Source organism: Dermacentor andersoni, chromosome 2 (assembly GCF_023375885.2).
Source record: "Dermacentor andersoni chromosome 2, qqDerAnde1_hic_scaffold, whole genome shotgun sequence".
NCBI classification, from domain to species: Eukaryota; Metazoa; Arthropoda; class Arachnida; order Ixodida; family Ixodidae; genus Dermacentor; species Dermacentor andersoni.
In genome coordinates, this window is record NC_092815.1 from 84577598 (window position 1) to 84595778 (window position 18181).

Genomic DNA, 18181 nt, shown 5'->3' on the forward strand with positions numbered 1-18181 from the left:
GAACATGTATCCATTTATGACTCGTTTTTCCCCTTTCACAGAAAGTTAATGGTGTTGTTCACATTCACTACACTTTATCTCTGCTCTGCAGCAAAGTTCAAGTGTTATCTTGGCGGTATTCTTGAGATTGGTTCTCAATATCGAGTGATAAAGCCTAGCCCCATGGTCACAAATGGGCAACTTTTGACATCACTGCAACACAGGTGTAGTGCCATCTGTCACTGCTACAGCAAATCATGGCACACATTTCTCTGTGCACAAATGAACATCTTTTGAGCAGTGTCACCGCATACAATACATACTTGCCATCCATCGCCTTAAATTGGTGTTGCTTTAGGCAGCATATGCCAGCATGTATGATCCCCACGCCCGTGCATGAACACTTGGATGTGTCAGATCAGTTTTATAACTACAGTCGAACCCACTTATAACAATATTCAAGTTACACGAAAATTCCATTGTTATAACCGATAATTGTTATCACCAGGTTGCATGAAAAAAAAATCAAAATTGGCGATGGCGTAGCTGTTCCAAGAAAACTATAATGGTGGGGAGGCCAGTTCGCCCCACCGCCTTCCTTCATCCGGCTTCTGATTCTATTGACTCATTTAACTGTTTAACTCTGGTTCCTGCGCGCTGTAATCACGTGTTGTTAACAAGCCGTGGCTGTCAGTGTTCAAGAATGGCACTGCTATAACAACTGCAAAGAGGGGTCACGGGTGGCAAGTGACATATGAGCTCCGCCAAAGCATCGCTTTGGTGGCCCCAAAAGGCACCTTATAAACAATGCTGGAAGGTTGCCATAGCAGCATCTCAGCTTGGGAAATCCAGAAGAAATGCTGGGACGTGATCGCCATAAGCATCTCTCCACATACTTCCCACTGGCTTGCACGATAAAACCACATGTCCATCAGCCTTGCCTGCTTTACGCGAAGCTTGCCGACATCCTTCTCCAAGGCATCCAGGTGCTCCACGTAGTGAAGCGCAAGGTCCCTCACGAAAACAAGCCTATGAGGGACTGAATCATCTACAGGAGCTCCTGTGGGAACAATATTGAGGGCAGCCTGCCTTACAGCGTCAGCGCTACTGTCGTGGCCTTCACTGTCGCTATCTGATGCAAGCACGTTCGTGACGATCGCCTCATCGGTTAGAAGCACTTCGTTTCCAAATCTAGAGCAGTGTGCTTTCTTTTTACCGGCAATTACCGGCAATTTCTTTTTACTGGCAAGACAAGCACGAGCGACTTAATCCGTTAGCAGAATTGCGCAGAATGAGAGCCATAGAATAAAGAACTGTGAGGGCCTGACCGAGCGAGCAATCTGGGTAGGGTGCCCTAATCTGGGAGTAGTGCTGGCAGCGGTCCATTCCTGTTTCGTAGGGTGGCACAGCGCAGAGCTATGGGCACAGCCCATTAGTGTTTGGAGGGGTGGAAGGGCAGTGGGAAAAATGCGTGCGAGGCTGGCATGCATCTTTCATGGAGAGAAGCATGCAGCAGCAGCTGGGGTGGTGGGCGATTATGCAGTGGCTTGCATTTCACTTTTTCTTTTTTCTTTTCAAGGATTTCGTATTCCATTACCTTTCAGCACGGACACCGAGCAGCCAGACTTCATTGTTAAAACCGATAATGTGGCATGGGGACATTGTAGTAAGTGGGTTATTGCCCCATAGAAAAGATACAAAAGTTGACGGTGCAGCAGTTTTTCATTGTCATAACTGATATATTGTTAAAACCGGTATAGTTATAAGTATTTCACGACTCCTTAACACATCCTACATGCATGAGCTTCTCGTGACTAAAACCCGCCGTGGTTGCTCAGTGGCTATGGTGTTGGGTTGCTGAGCACAAGGTCGCGGGATCGAATCCCGGCCACAGCAGCTGTATTTCGATGGGGGCGAAATGCGAAAACACCCGTGTACTTAGATTTAGGTGCACGTTAAAGAACCCCAGGTAGTCAAAATTTCCGGAGTTCTCCACTACGGCGTGCCTCATAATCAGAAAGTGGTTTTGGCACGTTAAACTCCATAATTTAATTTCTTTTTTTTCTCACGTGACTAAACTTCACTTTAGGCTATAGTGACAAGTGTTACCATTTTGCATGCCTTTGTCAGGTGAGGTGGCCGCATAGTGTTGGGATAAGGGGGAGATGCCTACAGCGCTTTGCCTCAGCACACCGAGTTCCACGGTTGGTGCACGCCTGCTCAAGCAACCACGGTCCAGTACAAGCTTGAGGAAACTATAATAGACGACAACCATGGCTACACTCAGAAAGCATTCATTATGATTGAAAGTAACACTTTGAGCAGGCCAACTAGCTATAGTTGGCATGACTAAGGGTTTCCTCGAAGAGACTAATATGCTAGGTAAAGAAGGGCTTCCGACTTACCAGCTGGGGATATCGTCGGCCACAGCAATTGCCATGGCAGAAAACGCGGTTGAATAACCATGCATGGGAAAATGAGAGTGGTGGCGGAGACTTCCACACTCGCTGCTTGCTAGTGACCAAAGAGTCGGGCGATGTCAGAAGGACCTCACGGGACACACCCGGTGGCACAGATAGCACTTGCGATTTCCATGCCCTGCCCACGAAAGGAAGGTTTCCCCACTCCACAACCTGCTTGGCATGCGCGCGCCCAGCACGTTTGCTATACGTGCCATGGCCATGGTACCCGAGGATTTACACAATCGACAGCAAGAGAATTCAGCTTAGTTCAAGCTTCTGCAGTACCTGCTTTGGTTCAGAAATCTAGAAGTAGATCTAAAATTTTTTTTATGTACTCTGTAGACCTGCTTGAAGATGAGCACGAAAAAACCTTTGGAAATCTGTTTATCTTGTTGGGGTTGTAGGACGATCCCAGCGCTGACATATAGTTGTTGGACCTGGAGGACAATCCCAATTGCTGTCCCCCAGATATTGGACCTTGCCGTTGGGTGTGGGAGTTGGCCGAGGTTGAGGAGGACTTTGAGATGAAAACTAGAGGTTTATTTACATTATTTACAGTGAGAGTACAAAGAAATTAAGTCTTAAAGTCATTACGGGCCGGCAGCAACTCGGACGCTGCGGTCCATGGCAAGAAGCTCGAAAGAGATGAATGAAGGAATGCTCCCTTGCTGCTCCCGGTCTCTGGCTTTTAACCCCTTCGGTGTCTCGAGGTCACGTCCTGTTCAGCCAATCGTCGAGCCCGCTCAGGTGCCGTCATTTTCAGCCAATGGTAGGCGCCCGTGCGAATGTAAGTCACACCCAGCACAGAGGGTCGCTCCTTGGGCTCCAATTGTCCGAGGGATTACTTGTCTGTGGTATTGCCTACCTGGTCTGCAACTGCCGTCACAAAGGCAGACGGGGGGGGATTGCTCCCAGGGCTTCACGGTGCATTACGGCCGTCGTTGCCTCGCGGCTTGCAAGCGCCATCACAATAGGCGGATGGGAGGAGATGGGTTATCTTCAAGCGACCTTTCAGAGCTGCAAAGCAGCTTTGCTCGGGACCCACGTTACCTGGAACCGTGCCAGGTAACGCTATACTTTCGCTATACTTTCGGGAAGAGTCAAGCAGTGAATAGCTCCACATGTGGCGCACGAGGTGGGGGACGCCAACTTGTTTGGGCGTGCCACTCCTCGGGAACGTGGTAGATGTGCTTCTGCACTCCTTAATTAGGTGTGCCGCGATTCGATGTGGCCTGGTGAACTCGAAGGAGGCTCAGGAAAAGGTCCCGTATCTAACAATCTTAACAGATGTTCATATTAACAGAAACGTGCTGGTGCCCACTGCAGAAGCATTGGGGTTCTGCTAGTGAGCACAAGGTTGAGGGTTTGATTCCAAATCACAGTGGCAGGTTTCCTGTAGGGGCGCAATGTAGTAGAAATACACATACAGAGCATTGAGTGGACGTTAAGTTACACCAATGTTGTCAAAATCGATCTGGAGACTCTTACTTTGACCTCGCCAATAGGTACTATATAGAACATAAAGCGTAGTGTCACTTGCAGTGACGGTGAAAATGGTCACCGGAAAATGTGGTCACCGGAAAAAGTAAGCGGTGTATGCATGTCATCAGTTTTCTGCAAAAATTGCCAGAGGGAGCTTTGGAACTGCAATCATTCACTTACCACAGAAATGAGTAGTACTAGTACATAGATTTGTCAAATATTCACACTCATTGCATCAGATGCCCTTGTGGCATTATTTGTTGCTTATGTTTACCTTTCTGTTAAATTTGTTTAAGTTTAATGTTTAAGCTTAGTGGCGGCTGTAGGAAATACGATAGAAGCACAGCTAGGTGAGGAGGAAACACACTGCTAAAGAAAAATATAGTTAAAAACAAGGCAATCTATGTCATTCAAAAATAAAATTCCTTACCACTGTTATTTAGATGTGGCACGCAAGGAGAATAAGACCGTCTTTCACTTTATCTTTAATAAAATAGTATGCCTCTTTTCCAGCTTCCACTAGAAACTGGTGTTCATGCCACCATCAATAACAATGCAATGCAGCCCTTGTAGAGTGTGGAAAAAAGGCATGCTCGTAGGGTTCGCCAGCTATTAAAGTCCCCCCTCACATGTCATGCTTTAATCCAGCGAGCTTAATTGCTGGACGTGGTTATTTAAGATGTTTCATCATGAGTCACCATGTTCAATCAAAAGCAGCAAGTTACGACTCGGCTAAAGTGAACAAATAACGAAGATATTTGTTCACTTTAGCTGCCTTCGTGCAGCTGCGATGGCCATGCAGCTGCAATGGCCGTTATTGCTTGACATCCTTGGGGACAATGCTACCAGCATTGAAAACCAAAGATTATTTTGGGGGGAGATGGTGGGGTGGGAGGGTAAAAGAAGAAACAGTGACAACCAGTAGCGTTAGTGAAGACCACAAGACTGACATTTTTTTTTTTTTTTTGCACCATACTAAACACCTATTCTTCGCTTGAAAGGCACATTGAGTCAAGTTGTGGCATGCCAACAAAGTAATTTTTGTTGGTCTGATGTTTCTTCTTTTTTCCTGGATATGGCATTACTTTATTTTTCATTCCGCCAGAAGCGTCCCTTCGACACACAGATGGTGCTAAGCCCCATTAACCACTGACGGACTGCCACGTTTTTGAACGTATAAGCTTTTATAGAAGCTTTGCTCCAATGTATACATCTACCTTGGACAAAATATAGGCAAGGAGTGTGTGTGTGCTGCGCAACACTCCTGTGCTGTCTGAACAGCCACCCTTGTCTACCGCAGACACTGGCACCAGAGAGTTCCCTTTTAGTAATTTTTGTAGAAAACTCTACGATGTTGTTACAGTCTGTAAAGTGGGAAGAAAAAGATGCTGACAGTGGAAGGAGAGTTTAGGATTATCGCTTCTCTAACACTTGTTTGCTCCGCCATTAAAAGCAATCTGTGAATAGGCATGCGCTTCTTCCTTCCCGTAACAGTATGATGGTCCATCAATATGCTCGGCTTTTATTGCATACATTGTACCAGCAGGGTTCGTTTTCTAAAGAATCTCTTGTGTTTTGAATGACATGCAGGTTAGTACTATCAACGGGAAGCCATAGCACGGTGGAGCCTCAAGCTCATTTCCAGTGTAGAAGGGCAATTAAGAGGAAGCTTTAGCTCGGGCCCAACTCCGACGCGGCCTATTCAAATACATGTAAAAACGCAAAAACGCTTTTCTGAGATAACCCCTGGTTCGATATTAATGAAATTTGTTGCATTTGAGAGAGAAAGCTAAATTCTAGTGTCGGTTGGAAGCGGAATTTTGATTTAGGGCTTGAATTCTGTTAAAAAGGTTTTCAAAAATTTAGAAGTTCGAAAAAAAATAGAAGCACGAAGTTTACAAACTAATAGGTCTGCATAAAAAACAGATATTGCAGTTCTCTAAACGGCATCCATTAGATAATTCAAAGCGGACAAATTTCATATGTCATTTTACATCTTACGTGAATTTGTTACATTGTTTACGAGGGTTCTGCAAAAGTTGTAATTACATAATACATTTTTTTGAGATTCATCTGTAAGATGTCAAATTTGTCCGCTTTAGATGTGCTATTAGGTACAATTCACAGAATTGCGATATCATTTTTCTTGCTGAGTTACGGAGTTGTAAACTTGTTAGTTTCGTTTTCTGAAAATTTGAGATTTTTGCCAATTTTTAATAAAATATTGACGACCTAAATCAAAAATTCGAAACCGACAGTCACTAGATTTTAAGTTTTTCTTTTAAATGCAACATACCCCGTCAAACTTGGTGCAGTGGTTGCCGAGAAAAACGAATTCTCTTTTTACATGTATTTAGATCGGAGCACCTGAGCTAAAGCTTCCTCTTAAGAGCGTTAGATTTTTAAAATAACTTAATATAGCAGATTACCAACAATGCAGGTCGCAATGACGCTAGTGTTTCAGTGAAAAATTGAAGAAATGTAACTGACATTTATTTTCTCTTCTAATCAACCTATTGCCATGAAATTTGTGAAAATAGAGTTTTCAATGAACACCTTATCTGTAAAAACTGATGTAGTGTTCTTCTTTAGTGTTCCTTTAAGAAACAGATATTTTAGGCTATCCAGATATAGTTCATTTCAGATGTCCACAAATATTTTTTAGGCACTTGATGTTGTATTTTCACCAATGCTCCATATACGTGATTGCACAGTGTGCTGTCGTTAATTTAGTGTATCACTTACACTTTTTTTTCAGGTTCTGATGGGGCTGATGTATTCGCTTCTGGCGTGTGCGTTCTGGCCTTTGGTTGCCATGGTGATACCTGAACATCAGCTGGGCACTGCTTATGGCATGTAAGTGATGAGAGCTCATTAGCCCTATTGCCAGCCTTTCTGATTTAATGGAACAAGGAGCAACTGTGTGCTACACCCATGTGGTATAAGTACACTAAGCTTTTCAAAAGAGTTTTATCTGGTGAGAATCGTGGCTGTATGACGTCAGCCTGTTGAGACCTTTTACAGTTCTAGCATAGCAGCTCTGAAGTTTTGGTGGGGATAAGGATTGGCAAACATGCAGAATTGAAGCACATGGTTGCAGGAAGTTTTGTAACATGTTCTTGCACCACCACTTTGCACCTTGCACTTGCAGTTCCACTGCAACAAAAATGATATGGCAAACTGTGAGAAGTACACTAAGTGAACTAATGTCCTCAGGTGCACTTTGTTGTTAATACCAAATCCGAGTTGCTAAGTTTGCACTGTGGAGTCTCTAAAGCAGGTGCATTTCCCTCCCCTCAAGTAAGCAATGGCTACATCAGAGGAGTCCCACTGGGTTCTGTTGATAAGCTCCCAGAACTAGGCACCGATTTCAAAAACATTGGTGATGTATCACTCAATCCTTGTTTTCTGCACAAGACGAAAGTTGTAGCCTACATCACCATAAACAATTGCTCTGTAATCTGGTTGGATTTGGTGCAAGGCAAGAGCCGTCATCTCGATGGTTGCTGCCAGGTTTTTGATGCAAGGCTTTTGGTGCAACTTTCAGCTTGCCCAATGTTTGCGGAAAGTCGCACGCCTGATGCAAACCTTGAACTTAATTTGCATCTTGCACATGTGCAGTGGTAACATGCAATTTTTTTTTTGGTCCCCAAAAATGTTTTGAATCCCTACGCCAAAACTTAAACCCCCACAGCAGTGGATTAAGAGTTGTGTTGTTAAGAAGAGTGATGCAAAAAAAATGCACCAACAAAACTTTTTCTTACCTCTTTTTTGTTCATTGACCTAATTTCTACACAAGATAAGGTACAAACTCAACAGGAAATAAGCATGCTGTACATCACTTACTGACTTGTTTGTTAAGGACTCCCTAAAACCATTTTTGTTGCGCACAATAGTACCACCTAGGCGTAGAGTATCTCTCCTGGCATGATTTCTCACAAGAGTTTTATGTCAGCATGGCTATATTAAGAGCTACAAGGGATTAAACCTTGCCCTCTTCTCAAGTCATGACTATGTAGCACCTCCTTGGGCATTTACCATATTTACTCGCATCTAACGCACACTTTTTTTTCCGATAAAATGGGTCCAAAAACTGCATGAGCTTTAGAGTTGAATATGACCCTAAATTTGCATTACCATATCACCATCGGCATTTCAAAATGGCCGCCTCGTACGCGTTTCGAGCCTAGCAGCCGTAGCTTCCTCCATGTACTGTAGTATGTGTGCTTAGGTTAGTACACTGTCGGTCTTCCCATTTTCTGCATTTGGTCTGTCAGCATGAAAGCGCCGACTGCGAAGACACGCGACACCGCAATTAAAAAGAAAGTGATCATGTGTGCGGAGACGGACGGAAACCGGGCCACATCACGGGCGTGCGGAGTTCCCGAAACTTGTGTGTGGGACTGGCGCAAACAGAAGAGCCGTTCTACTCCGGTAGCTGCTGCGTATGGCGCGGCCGCGTGGCTCCTATCTTGAAATCGATTTGCGATATACGACCTATAAAACTACTATCCTTACTTTTCATATAGCTGTTTTCTAATTTGCTATCGCAATTGATGCTTTGCCTTTTGGGCAAAACTGTGACTTTTTCTATTTATCACAACTTGGGAGTAAATCTTTGTTTTTCCAAATGACAGAAAGTTGTATTTCTGTATGAAGGGATGAGGTGCACGGTACTGTCAAGGACGTTTCTTTTTTTAAGTCACATCAAAGGGGTGCGCGTTGCAATCAAGGGCGGGGTCGCGTTAGACTCAAGTAAATACGGTACATCTTGCAGTGACACACGTCTGTGCTTCCAGTTGATTTCAAGTGAGTGTGTTCATGCATCTCTTACCAACATAGTTTTTCTCATTACTGCAGTGATGCTGGCAGCCTTAAAGTGAAGTTTACATGCAGCACTTGTGTCTTCTACGGTGCGCAGTCACTGCAGTGTGCTATTTGCACATAGCTGCAGTGCAACAAGATGAGCCTAGTAGAGTGCTGGTACCATTCGTGTTTGTGCCGCCAGAAATTGTCCCTGCACCTATGTTTATGTGAGGTAACCCTACTGGCTCCCAACAGCTCCCAACATCACCCCTGTAACATCATTAACATTTGTTTCTTTCTTTCCTGCTTCCTCTTTTTTCTGAGTGGCATCACATTTCTATAGCAGAGCCCAGCTTTTAGGTAGAAACAGGTATTTCACTCCTTTCCTTGAGGTGTGCATAAATACACATACAGTAAAACCTCGTTAAACCGTACCCGCTTAAACAGTAGTTTCGTTTTAAAAGTAGTAAAGTCAAATCCCCGACTCAGCGGCCATTGAACATAATGTGTTTTGTATCCGCATAAACCGTACCAGCTTATTGCGTGCGCATTGGTTTAAACATAGCATTTCCACTTTTCGTCGCGCAAACGCGGCGGTGCGTCGTCTCCATTGGGCGGCCCGGCAGAACAACAAGCCTCAGAGATCAGAACGGCCTTCAAGTGCCCTGTGCGTTTGCGCGTGAAGCCACATTAACATCATTTCGATGCCATGCCAGAGAGCTGTGAGGGCTGTGAGAGAGCATTGTGGTTCTTTATTCTACGGTTGTGACGTGGTGCAAGCGAGGACTCGCGTCATGCCAAAGCTCGGATAAAAAAGACGCCAGGGGCTCAGCGTAGAAGAAAAATTAGGCATCGTCCGTGCTATCGAACGTGACACGAAGAAGTCGGCGCTTGCACGCGACAGTGATCTGCTGTTGACTACAGTGTGTGGCATTTGGCATGCGAAAAAGTTGCTCGGCAGCGCTACTGCGACAGCGAAGAGATGTCGGCTACAAGGTTCGACTTTTTGCCATCGTTGCCTCTGTTGTTGCTGAAGTGTCGACTAGCGACAGCGATGAGTACGACACGGAAAGCCACAGCACAGGCGATTCAGGCCCGACAGTGGCAGAAGCTGCACATTACGTCAGCCTCGTGAATGCAATTGTCGCGACGAGAACAGGGGCGCGATAACGTAGCTATTCCAAACAAAAAGTATTCCGAACTTCGGCACCCAGCAATGAAAAAGGTGCCCTGGGACTTCTGCAACACTACTGCGCGCGTGCACAGAGAATACGTAACGCCAACGAGCAATCTGCCATGCGAGTGTTTGTCAAGAAGAGGGCGCTGGCTGAAAAGCTAGCATGCAATTTCAGTAAGTTTCAGGCCGCTGTCGTCGTGCTAGGCCGCCGCGGCATCAAACAAAAATAACGCTTTTGTCGCGCGAAGTGAATAAAAACTGCATGTTATTTTTTTCGCTTTCATCGCACTCTCTTAGAGTTCTGTTTTCGACAGGAAAGTGGGCGATCTCATGATATTTCGGTTAAACAGTACTACTGTTTAGTACGTACTTTTTCCAAGCTCCGGCCAACTACGGTTTAACGAGGTTTCACTGTATACAGACAGCAGCTGCAGCAGACAATTCATACTTTAAGGAGGAATCAAGTGTATTGGTTTGGAGAAACAATTATATTTATTGCATTTGTGCTTTTAGTTTTACAGGTACACAAATTACTGTGTATATATATTTACAGTTGAACCTCTATGTAACGAATTTGAATATTATAGCGAAATTCTCTATATAATAGAGTATTTAATGTTTTATAAGTTCCTGTTCCTAGAACACCATGTATTTAGAATTTCAATATAACGAAGCGTGTTTATACACAATTCCATTATAATGAATTTTCACTGCCACTGCAAAGGAATACCGAGGCAATAAATGGAAGCTTCCGTTCACACAAATGGTCAAATGGTTGAATTGATATGCTTAAACACTGGTAGAGTTGAAATGGCTTAACAAGCGGCCGCTTGTGACCGCACCTCTCAAAATGCACCTCGCTCGACCTACAATGACCGCTGAAGTGGAGGAGCATCATGTTCTTCTTAAAGTCCAAGTGCAATAAGATTGTATCGTGCCTTGCTGCTATGTGCTTTGGGTGCAAAGGGAAAGTGGGGAGGGGAGTGAGCTCGTGATAATGCGATCAAGTGCATGCAAGGGAAGTGGGGAGGGAGGAAGTATGGGGCAGGTTGGCGCGCATCTCCTTTTCTAGTGAGGCCGTGGTTGTGCATGGCTTACAGCATGGTTGAGCACATATGCAGCCCATGCACCCGGTCTTAGAGGTATGTAATCTGCTGTGTGTGCAAAGGGTGCTTGTGCCGACAAGGGGTGACATAACGTGCGCTGTCTTCCCATGCATTTAGTACTTCGTAATCTCAGTTTTGGAGATGCATTGAAGCGACAGGCACACAAAGCATTTGCTCTCCACTGCCAGCAGTTTTCATGATAGCACCATCTCACTGTGGGCAACATTATATCAGCCGCGGAGGCGGGGTCGACACGAAAGTGTGGCCTGCTTTGCTTCGAACCACCAATGTGCAGATGTCGTCAACACGGCATGAAACCGTATCTTTCGTTGCCGACTCTCAACTTCAACAAAATTCTTTCCTCATTCAGATTTGCTTTTTCCGATTGCCCGATAATGCATAAAATTTTGCAGCCCCTTCCACGTAATAAAAATTCATCGGCGACTATACTCATTTACAGAAAAAGTTGAATCTAAAATGAAATGTTTATATAACGAGGCAAATTGCCTATTTTATCTACATTGTTACATTGAGGTCTGACTGTACCATTTAGAAAAATCTATTGGGTGGCAGGGGTCAGGTATTCCCCTGATGGCCTCTCATCTGAAGTTAATCAGGTGACCCAGTTAATGATATCACTCACCCACTCCGCATAGAATAGGAAGAGGTGGCTGAAGTGGTGCCACTACAATCTTAGCGATCCAGATGTTTAAAACCTAATAATAAATTAAATGGCTTACACAGAGCACTTAAATTTGGCCCTTCATAAACACAAGGACCTATCCTACCTAGTGAGTTTGCTCCTGCTCTCCCATGTTGACTTGACAAACTGCCTCTCCCACCCCCTCGTGAAGTCAGATTATTTTGCACCTTTTCCAGAATGCAGTCTGTGCAGAACCTGGGTCTCGCTGTTATTGCCATGGTGTCCGGCATGATTGTCGACAGCAGTGGTTATTTCGTCCTCGAGGTCTTTCTCATGGCGTGGCTTTGCTGTAAGTTGGTTGGCCTATCCTCGGCTAATGAATGTGTCATTATGTTCATGCTGTCACAGCTATTTGTGTCATTCAACAGAATGTGTGCTTTGCGTGAAAAGCGCCTAGACTCTTACATTGAGACTTTTATCTCTTACCAGAAGTTCAGCATATAAGTGTACTAGGATTATAGAAAATTAAACAGATGCGCAATTTTTTTCAATTTTCACATACAGTCGACTTCTAGGGAACTCATCCTTATTTAAAAAGCTCTAATTATGCAATGTTAAATAAAATATAATTTAAAACAGAACATGGGCTGTTACATGGACAGACGAATGACTTGGTTGTGTTTGAGCAGATATATAAGCAACAACAGTTATAAGAACATAATACCACATTGAATTTGTGGGATGAGTAGATGCCATTATTTTGTAAAAGTGCCTGTCAACATATGTAGCCACTTAATTACAATGCATAGCCCCACTTGAAAAGTTCTTACATATGTGTTCAGTCAGAAACTTGGTTTGAGCTAGTTAGTGGGTCATATCCCATTTGCGGTGCAAACAAGATGAGGGACAAAGAGCATGACAAGACGGAAGCCGTTTGAGAGCACCTGTCCTGTCGCCAGTCTGTTCAGCAAGACATCCACTTAAATTTGTAATGTCTCCTTTTTTTTGAAAATGTAGGTGAATACCACCTCACAGATTGAATTATGAATACCTATGCATGAAATTCCAAAATTTTTGCTGTGTTTTGACTCTTTCTTGATCTCTTAACATCTGCCAACTGATGAAGTGTTCTATAATGAAGTTTACTTTCCCTGTAATGCTCTCAGTTCGGGAGTTTCATGACTGCTTGCCATGTTTTTAATTTCTTCTAAAGGAAATGAAAATAAATGATTATGTAGACGCTATTTTCACCCTTTATTTAATCACCAATTTCCTGCTGTAACATGTGCTTCAAAAAGCTATTCGAGTATCAGGATAGTAGTTGCAGTGTAGTCCACCGGCAGTTACTTGGTATTTAACTTTTTTAGGCTTTGAGTATTTGACATTTTAGTGTCCCCACATCAGCATATTTACTATGGCTGGACAATCGATTGATTACCATTCAAATAATTTGATTAATGTCTCATTGTAATTAACTTTTTTAATGTTGTGTCTTTTCCTGATATTATAAAACAAACACAACAGTTTATATCTTTTGGTTATTCAGAAGGGAAGAAATCACAGGAATGATCACAAATGCACTCCTAAATGGTCCTCGCATTCCTATCTTCATTTTCTATCTCCTACCTAGTTTCGTTCTGATATGCATAATTCCATGTTAGTGCAGCCGTGTTGGGATATAAAATAAAATAAAATGAAACTGCTATAAATGTACGACAGATGTCAGAAACACGCAAGAGTAGTTCTTGTGCTACAGAACGAATATTTGAATGGAGAACTGCTGCAGTAGCGGTGTACAAAGTTCGGGAGCCAACCCTCCAATCGGCAGATACGCACGGCACAATGACGTTCTGATATGCACAATTCCTTGTTAGTGCAGCCATGTTGGGATATAAAATAAAATGAAATTGAAACATATGACAGATGTCAGAAACACGCAAGAGTAGTTCTTGTGCTACAGAACGAATATTTGAATTGAGAATTGCTGCAGTAGCGGTGTACGAAGTTCGGGAGCCAACCCTCCAATCGGCAGATACACACGGCACAATGACGCCCACAAATGGGTGCATTCCGCAGTGTGCTAGCAAAAACCCATACTGAGCAAACCCAGAGAGATGAGAAAATGTGCTTCTAGAAATATACAGCAGATCTGGAAACTATCTCAGAGCTCGTCAATTTCATCTTGCTGTGCACATCTGACTGGAGAGGCCGGAGAATATACCGGTTCGTCAGTGGCACTGAAAGGGTTAATGTTCTGATTGTATTATGCTTTAATTATGCTTTATTATTATGATTATGAATTATGATGAATTATGTTGATTGTGATTAATCAGTTACGGTCACAAAAGGAAGGGAACGACAGATCGAGCTACAATGTTCTCACTGAGATGGCTGCCTGTAGATCTGAAAACACACAATCTAAATACTGCAATGTGCTTTTTGGTTTTCTTGTCATGTGTTGTATAGGAGGCCTCCATCGGTCTTTGACCCTGGGACCTCTTTCTGTATATACCGTTTGTCATGTTTATGTATATATTTGCTATATTAATTATGAAGCTTGAGTGATAGAAGAAAAAAAAAAAGACACCTGCATAGTAAAGCACTTCGAGCTGGCAGAGGCAAAATCTAGACTCTGGCTACAGCATGAACAATAAACAAATGGCTGGCAACATGTTGAAAAGGCTCTCGCATTTCATACTGAGAATGCCAGAGAATGTTAACAAGCTTCCTTGCCTCTGCTGCTGTACTTATGATTGCGTATGAGTATCATAAACATGCTATTAAAGGCCACTCCTGCTGATTTCTAGCACAGCGTCTTTTCTTTTTCTTCTTTCAGTGTTTATGTACATGAACCAACAGTCATGATTTTTTTTAGCTCTCATATTTAGGTAACTGCAAATTTGGTTAATCAATTGATTGATCTATTAGAATGTTCCAATTATTTGAGTTAAATTTCTTGATAATTTTAATTCCTTTTATTGATGCCCAGTCCTAATATTCACTGTGGCATGGGTTATTGATGCATCATGATGCTTATTTCCCATGTCTAGCTGTGAAAATTCAGGTCTTTCCTGTAGTGAGGAAGTGTTAAACAAAAATCAACACAGGTGACAAATTATTGTTGATTCCTGTCGCAAGCTCAGTGCTGCCATCTCTCTGCACCTTCAGAAAAGATGCATGACTGAGTGATGATTCTCACTGTGCTTGAAGGAAAGTACGAACTACTAGTAGTGGGTCATGACACTTGGGAATCAGGACCTCGAAAAGTGCTGCCACAGGGAGCGTGTTAAAGCAATGCACAGATATGGCCTGTGTTTGTCCTCTTAGGACACACATCTATGACCCGGCATCAACATTTCGTCTTCTTTCTTTTTTGTGTGTGTCTCTGCAGGTTCTCTCATTGCTTGCCTTTTGCTTGTTATGGTGAATGCTAAGCAAGGTAAGCTCTGCGTCCACCTATTGTTCTAATAGACGCGTCTTTTGTACCCTTACTTGCTTCGGACAGTAGGTAAAAGCTGTGGGGAACTGTTTTTACAATTTTAGCGAAAAACAAATGTACAGTCGAGCCTCGATACACTGAATCTCAATGTAGTAAAATCTGCAATGTTGTCAAATTTTTTTCACTGCTTGATCTACAGTCCGAGTAAAAGCAGTGCATCTTTTGCTGTTATTTAGCAAAGTAATCTTGTTCTGCACTTTCAGTATAGAGAAGTATACCTACATTGCGTGCGTGTACCTGAAGCCATTCTGACAAGCCTACAGAAAGAAAAGCACCAGTCAACACAGAATTCTTCATTTGCATGCACGTCTTCACATGCAAGTGCTGCCGGTGAACACCAAAAAACCCCAATAGTTGAGCAGGGAATGGAATATAGGACTATGTCATCATTGTGCCAGTACAGGCATCTGTATTGTGGGTGTCTCGCTTGGGTGCTCCATTTGTACTTGCGATGTGCTCCTGAACACACCAGCGACCAGTAAGTACATAGGAAAATGCAACCAGAACTGAGCATACAGATGTCTCGGTAATGATGATAAGGACATGCATTGTGTCAGTGCGGTCAGGATGTGTCTCTGTTCTCAGTGTTATTGCAAACAAATATAGCAAACAACATTGTAGTGACCTTGGCCTCTAGAATAATTGCACCGTTGTAATTGTAAGCTAATGAAATGGTAGCCTAGCATTGGCAATCATTAGACTGGAAAGGGTCAGGAGGGAGTATCAGTGGTCAACATCTCTGCAACCTACGGTATTGTTGCGATGCCGGTTACTCGAACCTCGATCGGTGTTACTACGGGGTAGCGTGGCGTTTTCGGCAGGCTGCAGGCGCCCGGTAGACCATGGCGACCAGGCAAGGGGGGAGACGATTTCTAGTGCGAAACTTGTGCTGTTTATTTCATGGTTGGTGAACAATAAAAAAAGAAGAGAATGAATTTTTAAAATATACATTGCGGGGCCACTTGAATAGGCCCGCTAAAATCATAGGTGGGATTTTGCTCACATCAACGTCACGTGACATGTACTGAATCCCGTCGGTGCTTGGCGGCTGCTCCCTCTCTCCTAGGCGACGTTGCACGTGCTTGCCTCCACTGGCGGCAACCCATGGGTCCTGTTTGGTTCGCAGAAAGGGTCTCCCCTTGAGTGGCACAGTTTGCAGAAAGGGTTCTCCCCTTGAGTGGCACAGTTTGCAGAAAGGGTTCTCCCCTTGAGTCGCACAGTTTGCGGAAAAGGTTCTCCCCTTGAGTCGCACAGTTCATGGAAAGGGTTCTCCCCTCGGTCACGCACACACACAAATGGGCCCGTAATCACTGCGGGGCGCCCGCCAGACCGGCAACCTCTCGAGACACCCATAGCAAACTGGGGATCCATCCTCCGTTCCAATTAGGCATGGTCCTGCGATCATCCTTCTTGCACGGCATGTTACGCGCCAATCATAACAGTGTGCAGATGACATGATGGTGACATTTGTATGAGTGGTGCCACCTGATGGCCGCTTGTAGTGCAATTTGTCCAGATTTTTTGTTTTCATCACAATCTTTACCATGCATATCAGTGCTTTTGATCCTGTGCTTGTTTTCTCGTGGAATTTTGTTTGTAAATGCTTGTGGTACTAGGATTGTTTTTATGACCTGTGAAGTAGAATTCTTTTCCTTTCTTTTTTTTTTTCTTTTTTTAGAAGCATAGAAACCTTGACCTTATGAAATTCACTATAATATCAGTTTCTAGCACGAAGTGCAACTTAATTATCTCCAGGGTTGCAATGTGGGCTTGTTGGTAATGCATCTTCAAGGGGTGTACGGTAGCGTGATTAAAAGACAGGACAAAAGAAGACACACAGGGACACACACAGCGCTAGTCTTTTAATTGCGCTGCCGTACACCCCTTGAAGACTAATTATCTCATTTGTTTATCGACATTGTTTGTACAGCTGCCATCAGACTTGACCGAGGCAATGATTATGCATCTAAAGCAGCTTAACGTTACTAAGCACATTCTATGAGGAGCAAACATAAAATGCTTTCAAAAGATGTGCCAAACTCAACTAGAAATAACCAGCACCCTCTGCAGGAGAAGCGAAAAGGTGTCTAAGGCATGTTTTGGTTAAGTATGACAGTCACTGTAAATATTTCACTAGCATTGTAACTAAGAGAACCCTATAACCGATCATGGAAGCTTTCACTTGTGCACAACCAGCTAATGGTTTCTAACTACTATGATGAATTTACATCCAGAAAACAGATCCCCACTCACCTGCTTATCACTTCACAGAATCTGCATGAAAAAAAACTGTACAACAGTAATATGTGTGGTATCATTATGGAGCTACCCGATGACTTGAAACCAAAAAAAGTCAATTTTTTATTGTACATTGAGAGCGATGACACTAACTCGTGCATCACCTTGTCTCTGTGTACTCAATTTATGATCAAGCAGCTCAATTTGCAAAAGGTTTTCTTAAAGCATGACAGTGTATATAAAGCAGCAATGGCCACAACTCTGGCTGCCATCCATAGAGTGCTTCCTTTTTGAAATTTTTGTTTAGCTTGCCTTTGTCTGTGTAACTTTGACACGTTTCTTGCATTTTGCACGGAACTGCACATTTATGCATCAAATCTGTTCTTGTCTGCTTTTGTAGGTGGAGTTCTCAATCAGAGTCGCCTGAAGAAAGACTGATATTATGCAATTCTTGATACGTGTGCGAATGGGGACAGTGATACAAGTCATAAGCTAGGCACCTTTTATTGCTCTCCACAATATCGTTGATTCTCATCACTCATTAAACTATTTTATTATATCGTGCTAGTATATTCTCTGCTCTATCAACATTCTGTTTGTGTATTATTTAAAATTAGGCATGCTCAAATAGTGAATGAAGTATTTTAATCGAACAAAATATTAAAGAAACAAGAAAGCTGCCTTCAAATACTGAATACTGAGTATTTTCTATTCCTACACAAAGTGTATTATAAGGGTCACAGAGAGTCTGTTTGGCAAAAAAAGGGTCATTCACATTGTTCGATACAT

The 18181-nt window shown here is 43.2% G+C and overlaps 1 protein-coding gene across 2 annotated transcripts in view; it reads left to right on the top strand.

Moving 5' to 3' along the window:
• LOC126541724 (lysosomal dipeptide transporter MFSD1-like) overlaps positions 1-17956 on the top strand; it is a 36117-nt gene extending 18161 nt beyond the window's left edge. For both annotated transcript variants that reach the window (XM_050188630.3, XM_055076882.1), the window contains exons 10-13: positions 6682-6779; positions 11892-12004; positions 15047-15094; positions 17793-17956. In XM_050188630.3, coding sequence (XP_050044587.1) covers positions 6682-6779; positions 11892-12004; positions 15047-15094; positions 17793-17830 — 297 coding nt within the window. In that variant the 3' untranslated portion in view covers positions 17831-17956. The remainder of the gene's footprint in view (positions 1-6681; positions 6780-11891; positions 12005-15046; positions 15095-17792) is intronic.
• The last annotated feature ends 225 nt before the right edge of the window (positions 17957-18181 follow it).